This window comes from Piliocolobus tephrosceles, chromosome 2 (genome assembly GCF_002776525.5).
Source record: "Piliocolobus tephrosceles isolate RC106 chromosome 2, ASM277652v3, whole genome shotgun sequence".
NCBI lineage: Eukaryota > Metazoa > Chordata > Mammalia > Primates > Cercopithecidae > Piliocolobus > Piliocolobus tephrosceles.
This window is the reverse complement of record NC_045435.1, coordinates 42,456,532-42,472,932: the sequence shown is the minus strand read 5'-3', so window position 1 is coordinate 42,472,932 and position 16,401 is coordinate 42,456,532. Positions and strand designations below refer to the sequence as shown.

At 53.6% G+C, this 16,401-nt stretch overlaps 1 protein-coding gene across 1 annotated transcript in view; it reads right to left on the bottom strand.

Moving 5' to 3' along the window:
* The window catches only part of CHST13 (carbohydrate sulfotransferase 13), an 18,611-nt gene extending 3,716 nt beyond the window's left edge, over positions 1–14,895 (bottom strand). The window contains exons 1-2 of the mRNA XM_023211177.2: positions 14,274–14,895; positions 3,424–3,506 (exon numbers count right to left, since the gene is read on the bottom strand). Coding sequence (XP_023066945.2) covers positions 3,424–3,506; positions 14,274–14,370 — 180 coding nt within the window. The 5' untranslated portion in view covers positions 14,371–14,895. The remainder of the gene's footprint in view (positions 1–3,423; positions 3,507–14,273) is intronic.
* Positions 14,896–16,401: the final 1,506 nt, after the last annotated feature.

The following is a 16,401-nucleotide window of genomic DNA, read 5'->3' as shown; positions in this document are numbered from 1 at the left end:
GTGTGTGGTGTGTGTGTCCATGTACGCTCCTGCACATGGGCACACTGTGCTCCTGATGCCTTTAAAACTATCCCACAGACGTCTAAGATACACTAAGTGAGAAAACCAAAGGGCAGAACAGGGCTTCACACTGATGTTGAAAAAGGGAAAGAAATAAAAACCGTTTCACACAGGGTGGGTGGAGGGAGACTTATTCTTTGAGAGATACGTTCAGACTTAGTCACAGAATCCACAAGCCTGGGACTGGCTTCACAATCATCCCAGGTGGGAGTAGCTGGTGGGAAGGCGATGCTTCCTTGAACCCTACGTCTTGCATATATTTGAATTTTTCAAAATGAAAAGAGGCAGACAGACATAGGACAGACATGCCTGTAGGTGAGATTCTGAAGAAGTTACCATAAGCACACGGCAAGCCAGTGTACACCACTTACACTTACACACCTAGAGCATGTCTGGAAGGACACCCAGGAACCTGGTGGCCTCTGACAGGACAGGTGCTGGACAAGGAGACCTACTCTTCACTATACCTAACCTTCTGTAGTGTCGAATGCCATGTCACGTGCCTACATTTAAAAAATCTCGCCATTTTGAGAAATGGTGAACCCTGAGGACATCATGCTAAGTGAAATAAGACAATCAGTTAGCCACCCTCACCATGGGAGGGCTGCCAGGTCCAGCCATGCTGTGGGGGTCTGGGGACACCTGGGAGACCCTGTTTCCACGGTCAGGGCTGACCTCAGAAGCCTAGCTCCACCTGGTGCCAGGAGAGGCTGTCCTCCCGGGGCCCACAGCCAAGGTCTGCTTTCAGCTTTTAGATGACCCAACACATTTCTTGTGACAGGGAATGTTGGCCATCCGGCCACCTGTCAGTCTTCCTCCTTCCTTGCCGGCAGACCCCGGCTGTGTCAGGGCAGGAGCCCAGCCTCGGCAAGCCGGATCTTCAGCTTCGTGTGCCATTGCTGAAGCACTGGGTCGGGGGTTTCGGAGGGGATGTGGCTTGGCTCTGCCTGAGGTGATATCAGGGGAGGTTAGCCAGATGGCTCCCAAGAAAGTCTCCCTTAGGGTGAAAAGTCAGGGGAAGCCCTTACCCCACCACTCACTTTCTGCCTGGGATGCCCTCCTGTGCGGTGTCTGCAGCCCTGGCAGTCTCTTACAGCCAGGAGGCCAACTCTATAACAGAAGTCAACATCCAGAGGACAATGGTGGGCACTGGCTGCTGCTGAACCGTGGGCTGCTGGTCTCCGAGCAGCTCAAGAGTGAGCACTAACAGTCCTCATGGCTGGAAGCAGCTTGGGCTGCCACTGCTGTTGCTCATAGGTCCATGAATACCCATTTTACAGAAGAGAAAACTGAGGCTCAGGGGAACTGAGTTGCCTGAGGTCACACAGCGCTCAGTGGGGAAGCCGCGGCTCCAACTCAGGCCCCTTGGGACTCTAAAGCTAGACCTATGTCCACTGTCCAGGGCTGCACCTACAGCTCCTGTCCTCACTCCCCATCCCGCTCTCCGCCCCCCCCCCCCCCTCCCCCGCTGGTATGGCTGCCTGGATTCCTCACTGGCTCTAGTCCATAGAAGCTCTGTGATCTTTGCAGGGCACTTGCCTCCCCGTGCCTGTTTCCTTGTCTGTAAACAGGGGCAATAACAGCCCCACCTTATGGGTTGCCGTAATGAGTCCACAGAACTAAAGGGCCTGGCACGAGATCAGCACTTGTTGGCTAGATGGTTTTTATTACTTTCTTTCTCCAGCCGCAAGGTGCTAAGCCTCCAGGGACTTGACACCCAGTGGTCACAGGGTCCTCAGGCCGTGAAGGGCCATCTGCCCCTCAGAAGCTGCCAGAGCTAGTGGAACCCAGCGCCCTACTGAGTGCTGTCCTACCGTCAGCCTGCTGTGTGGCCCAGGGCCAGTCAGTCACTCTCTCTGTGAAGGAAGGCCTCCCTACCGGCTCGTAGGCTTGGGCCAGATGAGCTCCACAAGCCCCTTCGGCTCAGCCCTCAGGATTTGGTGAGCAGCCACCTACCCAACACCACCCTGATCTTTCTCTACACAGCGGTCCAAGGGATACCCCAAAAGTGGAAATCTGATGCTGTCCTTCCTGGCTTAAAACCTTTCATGGCTCAGCCGGGCACAGTGGCTCACGCCTGTAATCCCAGCACTTTGGGAGGCCAAGGCGGGCGGATCACGAGGTCAGGAAATCGAGACCATCCTGGCTAACACGGTGAAACCCCGTCTCTACCAAAAATACAAAAAATTAGCCTGGTGTGGTGGCGGGCGCCTGTAGTCCCAGCTACTCGGGAGGCTGAGGCAGGAGAACGGCGCACACCCGGGAGGCGGAGCTTGCAGTGAGTTTGCAGATTGCGCCACTGCACTCCAGCCTGGGAGACAGAGCAAGACTCCGTCTCTGGGGGGGGGGGAACAAAAAAAACACCTTCCATGACTCCCTGCTACCCTTGCACACGTGCAGGGCCTGCGTGCTGCCCCCACTTCTCCAGGCTCCCCTAGTGCTCCTTCTCCTGTCCTCCACTCCCCGCCAGGCCTTTGGCACAGCTATTCCCCCTGCCTGTGGTGCTTGGCCCCTCCTGTCTGCCTGTTGACTCTTGCTCTTCAGTCTCAGCTCCAATGTCCCTTCCTTGGAGAGGAGTTCCTCTCCCCCCTTCTAAACTAGGACCCTCTCAGGAGAGCTCTTGTTGCACCTCGTACTCCCCTTTAGAGCAGAATTAGTTAAGTATTAGTGTGGGTGGTGATCGGATGACATCTTCCCCTGCTGAACTGGTGGCTCTACTAGGGGAGGGACCTGGCTGACCTGCTTGCTGCTGGATCTCAGCATCCTGAACACAGTCTGCATGAGTGGGTGCTCAATACATGCTGTCTGAATAAGTACTTCTGTGTGTGTGTGTGTGAGAGAGAGAGAGAGACAACCAGAGTGTGGGGTTCTTGGTGGTGGGGTACAGTTGTATGTGTGTGTTTGGGGTTGTGCATGGTCCCTGCATGCCCCCAGCTGAAGTTGGGTGTGTGGGCCAGCGAACCGCCTGGTCCGTCTGCTTGAGAATCACACCGGGTTTGGGGGTCCCTGCACACCTCCCCACTGCAGCATGCACTGAGATTTGGTCTCCCACTAGACTGTGAACTTCCTGAGGGCAGGTACAGGGTCTGTTTTGACTCTTTTTTATCTGTAACACAAAGAACTGTGCCTGGCCTCAAATTGTTGATGGATGGGAAGATAGGTAGGTAGAGACCCCAGGTGTCTCATCTTACCCCCAAGATTTGCCCTTGTCACTGCTCTCTGACAAAGCCTGGGTTTGGGGAGGACGCCCTTCCATGCCCCAGTGTGGGGTCCAGTCTCATGCCAGCAGGTCTGCACTGTTGCTGTCAGGCTCCTGGCTGGGATGGAGGGGGGCATGCCTGGGTTGGGGGTCTGTCCACCTACCTGGTCCAGGTCATAGAGCTTCTGCAGGGGGCTTCTCCTCTCCCTACCAAGCCAGCTGGAGCCCAGGACTCTGTTTCCAAATACTGTGGGCATAAGGAGAGAAGCGTAGCCACCACATCAGAGGGACTTGCGTGGAACTGGGGGGTTGGCCAACCCATCTAGACACATTTGACCCACCTCTGGCACTCAATTTCCTTCCTGGGTCTTGCCTACCTGCTAGGGGCATGGTGGAATGGTGGATGGCAGGGGGTACTAATGGGGCAGAATTACACCAGGGTAGTGTCTTGTGTCATTCCTGCTCCCATGTCCTACTCTCCAAAGTTGGAGGGTACCAAGCAAGAGGGGACAAGTGGGAAGGTGATACCCAGCCCACCAACCCTCTAGGAAAGGCCAGATCACCCAACCGCACCCACTGCCATCTGCCCTGGCCTCATGTCCCACCCCTGTGGGGCTCACCAGGCTGGCTGGCTGCCCAGCACCCCCAGATCCTGTGTATGGGCAGCCAGAAAGGTTTGGGCAACAGTGCAGATGGCACAGTAGGCTGCAGCCTCTCAGTGCCACCTTGCTAGGCTGGGTGACCCACTGTGGATGCCTGTGGCAGCAGTGCTTCCCCATCAGGGAATATGCTGCTTCGCATGGGAGGAGGTTCAATCATCCCCAGATGAGGAGAGGGATGACGTCTGTCTGTCTCCTGGCTGAGGAAAGCAATGCTGTCTGTCTGTCTCTCTCCCGGCTGGGGACAGGGATGCTGTCTGTCTGTCTGTTTGTCTCCCAGCTGAGGACAGGGGTGCTGTCTGTGTGTCTCCTGGCTGGGGACAGCGATGCTGCCTGTGTGTCTGTCTCCCGGCTGGGGACAGGGGTGCTGTCTGTCTGTCTGTCTGTCTCCCAGCTGAGGACAGCGATGCTGCCTGTGTGTCTGTCTCCTGGCTGGGGACAGGGATGCTTTCTGTCTATCTGTCTCCTTGCTGCAATCCTCAGTTTTCCTAGAACTATTATAAGTAAAAATCTGTTTACCTATACGTGTATTCCGTTACTCAAAATCTTTTTAAGGAATATCTTTTTAAGCATAGTCAATTAACATTGATATGTTCTCAGTAATATAGCCAATATATATGATCATATGCTTCTGGGCCCCATTTTCATGAATATGATGATGCATATTAATAAACTAAGAAGTGTAAGGTGATCTTTGAAAAGATATCAAAAACTAGTGAGGCTTCTGCTAGACTGACCAAGGAGAAAATAGAAAAGACTCAAATTACTAAAAACAGGAAAGAAAGAGGGGATATTACTACAGACCCTAAAGAAACAAGAAAGGATTACAAGAGAACTATGAACACATGTAGCCTAACAAATGAGAAAACATGTAAGAAATAGACAAATTCCTAGACAGACAGAAATTCCTGAAATTGACTCAAGAAGAAATATAAAATCTCAGCAGACCCACAAGTCAAGATGTTGAATTACTAATAAAAAAAAAAAAATCCCACAAACAAAAGCCCAGGATCAGAGGGTTTCACTGGTAAATTTTACTAAATGTTTGAAGAATTAACACCAATCTTTCATAAACTCTTCCAAAAAACAGAAGAGGAGAGAACACTTCCTAACTCATTACATGAGGCCAGTATTATCTAGATGCCCAAACCACACAAAGACATCACAAGAAAAGGGAACTACAGAGCCATGCCCTTTATGAATATAAGTGCAAAGTTCTCAAGAAATACAGGCAAACCAAAAATAACATCCTATGAAAAAGTTTATTTTCCATGACCAAGTAGAATGGATCCCAGGAATGCAAGATTGGCTAAATATACACAAATCAATCAATGTAATACACTATATTAATAGAATCAAGAAAAAAGCCCACGCGCTTATCAAGAAATGCAGAAAAAGCATTGGACAAAATCCAATACCCTTCTTCATGACAAAACACATTGAACAGCTTAAGAATAGAAGGAAACTTTGCCAAACTGGTAAAGGGCATCAACAAAAAACCCTCAGATAACTTAATAGTGAAAGACTGGCAGCTTTCTCCCTAAGATCAGGAGCAAGGAAAGAGTGCCTGCTTTTGCCACTTCTATTAATTGTACGGGAGGTTTTATCCAGGGTAATTGGTCAGGGAAAATAAATAAAAGGCATTCAGATTGGAAAGTAAGAAGTAAAACTATGTCTATTCATAGATGACATAACCCTATATATATAGAAAACCCTAAAGAATTCACAAACCATAAGAGCTAATAAATGGGTTCAGCAAGGTTGCAGGATACAATATTAATATACAAAAGTCAATTATATTTCTATATACTAGCAATGAATAATCAAACAATATCAAAAATAATAAAATAATAAAGAAGAAGTTGATAACAAAGGAAGTATAAGACCTGTACACTGAAAACTATGAGACACCATTGAAAGAAATTAAAGACCCAAATGAATGGAAAGACATTTCAGGTTCATGGATTGGAATACTTAATGTTGTAAAGATGGCAATACTCCCCAAAGTCATCTACAGATTCTTTGCAATTCCTGTCAAAATCCCAGCTGCCTTTTTCTGCCAAAACTGACAGCTGATCTTTAAATTCGTGTGGAAATTGAAGGGATTCAGAACATCCAAAACAATCTTGAAAAAGAACAAAGTTAGAGGATTCACATTTCCTGATACCACAACTTTACTATATGGCTACAATAATCAAGACTATGTGGTGCTGGCTAGGAGAGTCATACAGATGAATGAAATAGCATTGAAAGTTCAGAAACAAACCCTTACATTTATGGTCAGTTGACTTTTGATGAGGGTGCCAAGACAATGCAGTAGGGAAAGGACAGTCTACAAGAAGTGGTGCTGAGACAGCTGGATATTCGCATGCGAAAGAATGAAGTTGTACCCCTTCTTCATACCACAAAGAAAAACTAACTCAAAATGGATCATAGTGCTAAACACTGAAGTTAAAACTATGAAACTCTTCAGTGAAAACACTGACATAAATCTCCATGACCTTGAATTAGGTGATGATTTATTAGATATGATGCCAAAAGCACAAAGCAACAAATTTTAAAAAACAGATAAAGTAGACTACATCAATATTAAAAACATTTGTGCTTCAAAGCACACGATCAAGAAGGTGAAATGACAATCCACAGTTGGAAGAAAATATTTGCAAATAATCTCTCTGATAAGGAACTAGTACCCATAACATATGGAGAACTCTTACAATGGAACAACAAAAGAGCCCAATTTTTTAAATGGGCAAATAATCTGAACAGACATTTCTCCAAAGATATACATATGGCAATAAGCACATGAAAAGGTGCGCAACATCACTAGCCATTAGTGAAATGGAAATCAACACCATGAGGATGGTTATTTTAAAAGACAGTAAATAACAAGGATGTGGAGAAATTAGAGCCCTCATATATTGCTGGTGGGGATGTAAAGTGGCGCATCCATGAGGGAAAACAGTTTGGCAGTTTCTTAAAAAGCTAAGCTTAGAATTACCATACAACCCAGCAATTCCTCTCCTAAGTATGTTCCTAGAACTGAAAACTTGTTCACACAAAAACTTGTACACAAATGTTCCCATTGGCATTATTCATGATAGCCCCAAAATGGAAACAACCCAAATCCATCAGCTGATGAATGGATAATAAAAATGCGGTATATCTTTAACATGGGCTATTAATTGGCCATAAAAGGAATGAAGGACTGACTCATGCTTCCGTGTGGCTGAACCTTGTAAACGTTATGTTAAGTGAAAGAAGCCAGATATAAAAGGCAACCTAAGACACGATTCTATTTATATGAAATGGCTGTCTTAATATGTCCGTAAGAGTTCATAAGAACATTGGATATTCATAAGAAGAATATGTTCAAGAATTCAGGAACATGTGAGAAAAGAAGAATAAATGCTTCTGTGATCCTTGGCCTTCAACCAAATGAAGAGTCTATAAATGTCGCTAAGAAGAATCTCTTCACTTGAGACAAACTTCTGGCACACCAGTAAACTTGGGAAATCTGAGGAACTGGTCTGTTGGCAAACTGACCTAGAGCAGTGGTTCCCAAACTTCAGCTTGTGTGAGGCCCATTAAACTCAAGAGTCCCTGGCCCCACCTCTGGAGTCTCTGGTCCAGCAGGTTGTGGAGCGGGGCCCAAGAATCTGCATTTCCAGAAGCTCCAGGTGAGGCTGTGGCTGCTGGTCTGGTAGTGTGCTTTGAACCGGCTGTGCCGGTGCAGTGCCCAGCAGGCAGAACATGGTCTGTGCTGAATAAACAGAGATTCATGGAAGGAACAGATGGCAGCTAGACGGGCCTTGCGCTAGCCTCCAGAACCCTGCTGCATGTACCTAAAGCCCATCGTCCAGAACCCTGCTGCGTGTGCCTGAAGCCCACTGTCCAGGGTCCTGCCGCCCCCTGCCTGCCTCAGGCCCCCTCTGCGCCCCAGGCCATATCCTGTAAGGCCCAGGAACAAGGGCCAGATTCCAGTGACCAGGGCATGCAGAGGAGGCTGAGGCCCTCGGAGGTTCAGGACTGCCTGTGTCTCCAGGCCACTGACCAGCCCAGCATTTGACCTTGCATCTCCAGACAGTCAGGGATCTAAACTGCCGGACATGTCCCAGGAACGACACCGTCATTAGAAAAGGAGCTGACAGGCTGACACGAGAGGGCAGCAATGCTGGCTGGTCATGCAGGTGCAGGGAGACCCAGGCTGGGTCTGGCCTGAGTCTAGCAGCAGCCATGGGGAGCTCCGCTGGTGCCACACCAGGCAGGACAGGGCCAGGCACCCCATGAGAGGAGGCCTGACCTTCACGCCATGTTGCAGATGAGACGTGTCCCTTTCCTGGGGACTGTGGCTGGGGACTGAGGAAGAACTGGTGCTCAGCAGCCTGTGTTCTCTGGGCAGGGGCTGGAGGGGCAGTCACAGTGACCAACAAGCAGACCCAGGCCTGTCTCCGCCCCAGGGTCCTGCTACTCAGAGGCTCCCAGTCTTCCGGAAATGCCAGCCTCATTTCCTGGCCAAACCACAGCCTACAGGAAAGTGGGTATCATAACAGACCCCAGGGGCCAGTGGGTAGAAAGGAAAAGGGAGCAGGCACCAGAGAGAGGCCCAGAATAGCTGCGGCCAGTGATTACAGGGCTGGGCCACCTCCACCCAGCCCCACCCTGCCCCGAGGAGCCCGGGCCCTGCAGACAGGCAAGCTGCCATGGAGGGACAGATGGGCACAGGAGGTCAGAAGGGGGGTATCTTGTGGATCCCTGGGTCCAACCCTGACTTGGCCAGCTGGGGACTGGCCCCAAACAAGGCCACAATGGGGCATCCACCTCCTCCACCCCCATCATCCCAAACCCCCTTGCCTGTGTCCTCTGTACCCCAGCACCTCCACTGGGCCCTAGGTCCCAGGTTCCCTGCCACCCCCTGCCAAGGGGACAGTGGAGCAGACAGGACAGGGAGAGCCAGGCAGTGTAGCCCAGGAGGGCCAATCCCAGAGCGGCACAGGGAAAGCCACACGGTGACTGCTTAGAAAAAGGAAACAAAGCCAGCAGGAGGTTAGGGAGACAGGGGAGAGAAGGGAGAGAGGACGATGGGAGGGGAGGAGGGACGGGAGGAGTGCCAAAAACAGTGACAGAGACCGGGAAACGGTGCTGGATGACAGGGCCCGAGGCTGGGAGAAAGAGGAGGAAGAGACAGAAGGAGACAGAGGGTGGTGGGGGGTGCAGACCCCAGCACAGTGCCAGGTGCTTAGTGCACACTGACATACTTATCCCTGTCATGTAGAAACCATCATTATCCCACTTGATGGGGGGAAACTGAGGCAAAGAAATTTGCCTGAGGCCTCACAGCTTCCTTGCTGTGCCAGAAATAGAATTTGACCCCAGGCCACCGGTGCCAGCATCTGTACCCTTAACACCCATGCTGTCCTGCCTCTGGGTGCCCCCTCGTCCTGACCTTGACAACTGTCCCCCCTCACGGCACCCATAGGCCAGTGGACCCCACTTCACTGACCCACGAGGAAACAGCAGCCCAGGGAGGGAGAGCAGAGAGAGCTGCTCAAGGCCACACAATTGCTGCACTCAGGACACCTGCACACATCATGTTGCACGGCCTCCTCTGCCAATCAAGATACCGGGCGAAACACCACACTGGAAACCTACAGCAGAAGCACGACCATCATCCTCGGCATGCCCACCACCCTCCACACGCCCACCTCAGCCAAAGCAGGGCTCACGCCCTGTGCAGGGTGAGGGCACAGCCATCATGTAGGGGGATGCTGTTTGGAGACTTCCCAGTCCAGCAAGCAGAGATGATGACACCCGGCTTCTGGTTAATAAGTTCCAGCAGGTCACAGTGTTGCAAGAGCAGACAAGCAGGGCAGCCGGGCCCCAGCAATCTCCCGCCAGCAGGCATGGGCTCCCACATGGCCTCCGAGGGTCTCTGCCCTGCCCCATTCCTTCCCCCAGGGGCTTTCTGGGGTGACCTGCATGTCTCAGAGTTAGGGACATTCCTTCTGGGGATCAGGCCCAAGGGAGGGACACGGACAAGCCCTTCACGTATTATAAGAAGCAATTCTGTTGTTTAGGGGGAGAGAACTAGAGATCTCTCCACGTGTATTTAGTTCAAACTGCATTTGCTGAACTCCACAGACCATCTGGAATGGAACCCCAGTCTGCCCAGATCCTCTGTGGGCACAGTGCCATCGGCTATGCCTCCAGAACCCTCCGGATCCCCACTTCCACCTTCCCTGCCCCCAGCCAGCCCTGGGTAGGCCCCAGGGCTCTCCCTGGGACAATTACCAAGACTGGAAAGAGACTCCTCACCTGTCTCCTATTTCTCCTCGCCCCACCTTGGTGATCTCTAAACCCACGGGGCTTCCCACTACTTACAGCAAACCCTGGTTCCCGCCCAGGCCCACCAGTACACCACCACTCTTCCCGGTTCACCACTCAGCTCCAGCCACAGCAGTCTTTATTGCTGAAATATTTTGATTTCTGTGTAGGTTGACCCCTCTGGAAGGGCAGTTCTACAGGGAAGGAGAGGTTTTGCTTTTCTGTAACCCCTGTACCTTGCCCAGTGCCAGTGACTATTTATTTAAAGACTGATGCCCTCTGACAGCCATAGGAAGAACACCCCAGACCCTAGCATCTCATTCAAGGCTGTTCATGACTGAGCCCCAACTTAGAGTATCTTCCTGCCTCCCATCCCACCATTCTCTCTCGAGGACCCAGAGCCCCACCCACAGCACATCCCTTCACACCCCAGGCCATTTCACTCCTCCATGCTTTTCTCTGTGCCATTCCTTCTGCTTGCAGTTTCCTCTCCTCACTTTCCTACCTGTTAAACTCCTATGCAGCTTTCAAAGCCCAACACAAGTGCCCCTGCCCCGTAGAATGGAAAGAAAAAGGATTTGGGGTTTCAACTGGGATTTAAATCCTGGCCCCATACTTCCTGACTTGAGCAAGCAACTTCCTTTCTCTTGATCTTTTCTCCTCTGCAAAACAGGATTGCCAATTCCTGTTCTGCAGAGCTGCCCACCTGCCAGCTTGCCTCTTCTCACGGTACTCTCTGGAGGTCCTCTGAACTTGGGACACGTCAGCAGTACCTGAAGATGGACAGCAGCACGGGGAGCATCTACCAATTTGGCCCTAGCAGCCACTCCCACTCCTTCTGCCCACCCACCAGAGGAGGAAGCCTGCCAGGCCTTCAGCCCACGTGATTCCGATGGCTCCGCCCCGCCTCCGCCACCTGCTAGGATAGGCATGTGGCCTAGGCCTGTCCAGTCACAGCCTCCCAGCCCTTCCTGCCACCTGACTGGCTCTGAGATGGGCACTTGAGACCCAGACCGGGCCAATGGACGCCTCCTTGGGACTTTGGCTGGAATCAGTGGCAAAGGAGCCCTCTGTAGCTTTGGGTTGGAGTTGCTGAACTGTGCAGCTGAGAGTGAGGCTATGGCAGAGAAAAGCTGAACTACAGCTGGAGGTGTGATCTGAACCCCAAGATCTACGCCTGTCTGAGGCAGAGGCACCTGGCCTTTTCAGTCACAGGCACAGACCCACTCCCTCCCAGCTGAAGGGAGTCTGAACTGGGTTGGGTTTGTCCTCACCGAGGCTACCACTGTGTGCCATCGGGTGGCCCACGGTCTTAGCTTCCTTGCCTGCCTAGGGGTGAGCAGGGGCTGGGACGGGATGCAGGGGACCACCTGGCTCCAAGAGGAACACCTGTGACTCCAAACACTAGGACAGATACTCAGCCCTGCGGCCGTGGGAGTGGAATGGAGGAAGGGGGCTGGTGCCAACACTGCTCTTGCCAGTGTCTCAGAGGCAGAAGACATAGAGCTGAGATCTTGGATTTTCATATTAAAAATGTAAGCTCCTCGAGGCAAGGGTATTTCTAAGTTTTGTTCCCCACTGTCTCTCAGCACCTAGAAGTATGCTTGGCGTGAGCAGGCAACCAACAGGTCTGTGGTCCGTGGTGTGCCAGCCAAGGGGAACATGGCCACCATGCCCAGGCAAGAACACAGAGGGAGCCAAGGGGCCGCAGGAGACCCAGGGGTCTGCCGTTGGGTGCTGCCGCTGGGCACTGGGGGTGAGGGTGGGGTGATGAGGGCAGCGGTGCTCTGGGCAGCTGCCCCACCTTTCTGGAATCTCCTCCCTGGGATCCTAGGCATTAGGCCAGTGCTGGTGGTGGAGCCCTGGGGCTGAGGCTGTGGGTGTGGAGGGGCTGCCGCACACCTCCCCCTACTAGAATGTCTCTGAGCTCCCTGGGGCAGCAAGAGCCCCAGGCCTGAGCCAGTAGCCCTTCAGTGGCCCCTTGCCCAACTTATGACAGCACCTCTTGCTCTGGAGAAGGAGGGGACAGTGCTGGGCCTGCCCTTCAGGGAGAAGGGGCTGAAATTCCTCCTGGGTTCTGGAGCCCTCATGCCCAGGTCAGAAGCCCTCACAGGGCACAGACCACATCCCTTCCAACTCAAGCATGGCTGCAGAGACACTGCAGGCCCTTGTGAGGCCATTTCCAGAGGCCAAGGGCAGGAGATGCCCCTCCAGCAGGACTAGCCCGGCAGAAAAAGACCTTTCCCAGCTGAGTGCCCTCCCTGCATGCCACCTGCAGGCCCACAAGCATGGTCTCAGCCAAAACTTCAGCTCAGGGCTTGGGAGGGAGAAAAGCCAGTGGGAGAGGCTGGATAGGTTGGTCTGATTAACTCTTGCTCGCCCAGGGTCACTCACAAAGCATGATGGCTGGAAACAGGCCATGGGAGAGGTACAAGAGAGCCTGACAGAAACAGAGAGAGATTCTGAGATGCTGGGTGAGAGGTCATGGCCAAGGGTAGGGCAGGCCAGGTGCAGAGCCCAGGCTGCACAGAGGCTGGGAAGGGAGGTTTGGAGCCACCCTCCTAACACCTGCTGTCTCTTCCCAGGCTCTGCAGGAGAGGGAGGGAGGTCAGAAGGAACACAGCCCAGAAGGAGACTAGTACTTTGGTTTGTTTCTCATCCCTCAAAGCTGGGTAGAGTAGGTGACAGGAGAGAGGTGTCTCACAGAGACATGGGGACACAGACACTCCATGCAGTCACTCAAAGATGTATGCTCCTTTGCAGACACTCCCCAGGACCCAGGCGCTCAGGTGTCCTCTAACATCCCACGCTGAGCCCTTGGGGCCAGTAGCCACCAAGCCCTGCCCCGTCTTAGTACTGGGTAAACATCTGTCTACTGAATGACTGGGTGGACAGAGGCTGCGGCTGTCACAGACACTGAGTCCACACCCCAGACTGCCAGGAGACTGTCTGCTCTATACCAGTAGCCAGCTCACAGAAGGGGTGGTGGGGTGCTGGAAGGAGAGACCCCAGCCCTATCCCATGGGCTTGGGGAGGCATCCAGGTTTGACCTGCTGTGTTCTGGGCACACAAGGGGTAGGGGGCAGTGTGAGGGGCAGGGGGAGTGGGCAGAGGCCTCCCCAAGTCCTGATATCCTCAAGTCTTGGGCCACTCCCACCCCCCACTGCCCAACATCCCAGCCCAGCCTGGACCTAGTTACTTACTCCCTGGGACTGTGTCTGCCAGGTTCCAAGGGTGGGGCCCAGGATTCTCAGAGCCCACACTGGGGGTGGGGAGGCAGACCGAGACGTCCCACCTGGCACACATACCACATACAAGGAAAGGCAAACAGCCCTGAGGTCAGGAGGCCGGGGTGCTGGCTGGGCCCCTCCAGCCCCAAGTAGATTGTGTAGCCAGCACGTTGCCACCACACCCGTCTCCCCACCTCTCTGGCCTGCTTCAGTTTGTGTGAAATGGGTTGATGGGAGCCTTCACATGAGCTGAGGAGAGACTCAGAGCAAAGACTCAGCACCGGTGGAGCCCAGAGCACTCAGCTCTGTGGAGTCATGACTAGTTGCCTCAGTTTCCCCAGCCAGACCACGAGGTGACTGCACAGGAGTCCCAAGCCCTACCCGGTGTGGATTTCAGGGTGGAGCAGGGAGTGGCACCCACTGCACAGTAGGACAACCGAGGGACCCGACCGAGTGGCCCAAGCTTCCCCTCCTATGCGCATGGGCCGAGCAGCGCTCACGTCCCGGGGCTCACGGGTGCCCAGGGGAAGGGGGCGAAGGTAAGGGAGACGGCCTTCCTGGATTGGTCAAATGCCCTCTACCCCCCACAACTGACCCCGGTCTCCGGGCACCGGCTATGGGACCCAGATAGTCACTGCTCTGGGAGTGAGGAGATAACTCCGGAGGAGGAGCAAGAGCCTGCCCGCCACTCCTAGCCCCAGCCAGGAAGGAGACGGCAGGTGTCCCTGCCGCTGTCGAGAGGTCAGGCCGCGGTAGGAAGCGTTTGCTTGCAGGTGCGCGGCTGGGCCGGCGAGCACTCACCCGGGCGCAGGGTACGGGGCGCGGCGCACAGGAGCAGGAGCGCGGCGCCTAGACAGGCGGCAGCCAGCACGCGCTGCCGCCAGCAGCGCCTCCCCATGCTGTGCCGGGCGCGCGGCGGAGGACAGTCCGCTGGGTCCGGCTGGGGGCGGAGGTGCCCTGGCCCAGGACCCGGCCCCGGCAGCGCAGCGCCTACCAAGACGCGCGGCGCCGCGCAGGGCAGGGGAGCACGGCGCCTGGACGGCAGCCCCACGAGCCCCTGCGAGTCGCTGGGGACTGAGTAGATGGGACACGGTGGGGCGGCAGGCCCGGTCTTCTTTTCGTGTCCGCACCCTCACCCGATAGAATGGGGCCGAAGTCCAGGGCGCGAGGGCGGAGACTGATTGGGGAAGCCCCTCGCCCCTAGGCTCCGCCCCTAGCGTTTGCCCAGGGGTGCCATTATCCACCCAAGGCCAAGAGGTATTGTCGCGGTGGCGTGCCCCACCCCGGGCGGTGTCCCCTTGCCTTTTTGCTGCCTTAGATGCCAGGGGCCCAAGGGCTGATCCGAGATGAACCAAGGAGCCTAGTAGAGCGTTGCCCTATCCATGGCTCTCTGGGACCCCTGCCCTCAGTAGGAGGCCTAAGAGTGTCCCTCTCTCCCCGACCCAAGGCTTGCTTTCCCTGTAGCCTTGCTTTTCTCTGGGGTTTCCAGGTCCTGCCTGAATCTAGCTCGTGCAGGTGGCTCTAACCTCTGGACAGAGTGGGAGGGTCTCAGCTTACAACTCCCGGGGAATGGAGCTTGTTGTGCCTCAACGTGTCACCCACAACTCTCTGGGCACCACGTGAGCACTGAGGACTTGCCAGGGACGTGTGTGTGTGTGTGTGTGTGTGTGTGTGTGTGTGTGTGTGTTGGGGAGTGGAGGGGGCGAGGTGAGAGTAAAGTCCAGCCTTTGGAAGACACACACATCCAGCTAGCCCTGTGGGTGGGAGCCCACGCCTAACCGCAGGGTCTTGCTGCCCAGAAGTCAGGCTAGCAGGGAACCGGAGGGTGCGGCTGGCACTGTGAGCGCGGATGAGTGTGTTGGAGACAACATTTAGCAGTGTGAGTGCATGGGATAGGGTACTGCGTCAAACTCCAGGGTTTTTTGGAGTTTTTTGTATAAATGTAAGGGACACAAGTGCAGTTTTGTTACATGGATATATTATGCAGTGGTGAGGTCTGGGTTTTCTGTGTAACCATCACCTAAATAATGTTCATTGTACCCATTAAATAAGTCCTCATCCCTCCCACCCTGCTCACTCTCCTACCCTTCCAAGTCTCCAGTGTCTATTATTCCGCACTCTAAGCTCCAGTTGTTAAACTGCTTTTGAAAAATCTGGTGACTCCAAACCCACCTGGTACCACTTACTGCTGTGGGAGATTAGGAAAGTCACCGCACCTCTCTGTGCCCCATTTCCCTGTACAGCGAGATAATCCTAAACCTCACTGCTGTGAAGATTAAATGAGATACAGAAAATGTTTGCAACAGTGCCTGGCACTCAGTGAGATCCATTTAAGGAAGAATATTAAGCAAATAATAGTTCTGCTGATTTTGAGATACAGTTTTAAATGCTGATGATGGTCTCAAAGGACAGAGGAGTGGGAGTCCCCATTCACAGTAAGCCAGAGCTTCTTATCATGACTTTCCTGGCCTTGGGGAGCCTCCAGCCCACCCCCAGACTGGCCCAGGACCCAGGGATTCCAGGTCATCTGCATTCCCTGCCGGACCTAACTCGCATCCAAAGGTGCCTTCCAAATTTCCCCAGACCGGCATTCCCTGGCCCCACTGCCAGTCTGGAATCCTCAGCGCTCCTTGCCCTTATGTGCTGCCACCTGGTGGTCAAAGTTGGGAATAACATCTCAGCCCTTCATCCGGAGATGTCCCTGGAGATGGGGTCCCTGGAGAGAGGAAGAGATGGTCTTGGGTCTTGGGATGGGAGGGTGCAGATGCCTGGCTAGACACCCGGGACCTTGAGAGCTTCCCTGTGAAGACGCTCTCTCCCAGGGACTCGCATTCATTCGTTCATTCGACAGATACAGAACACCCACTCCATGCTGAGGTTCGCGTGGAGCGGGTGAGACCCCTGCAGTGTCTGCCCTCACAGCATTTCC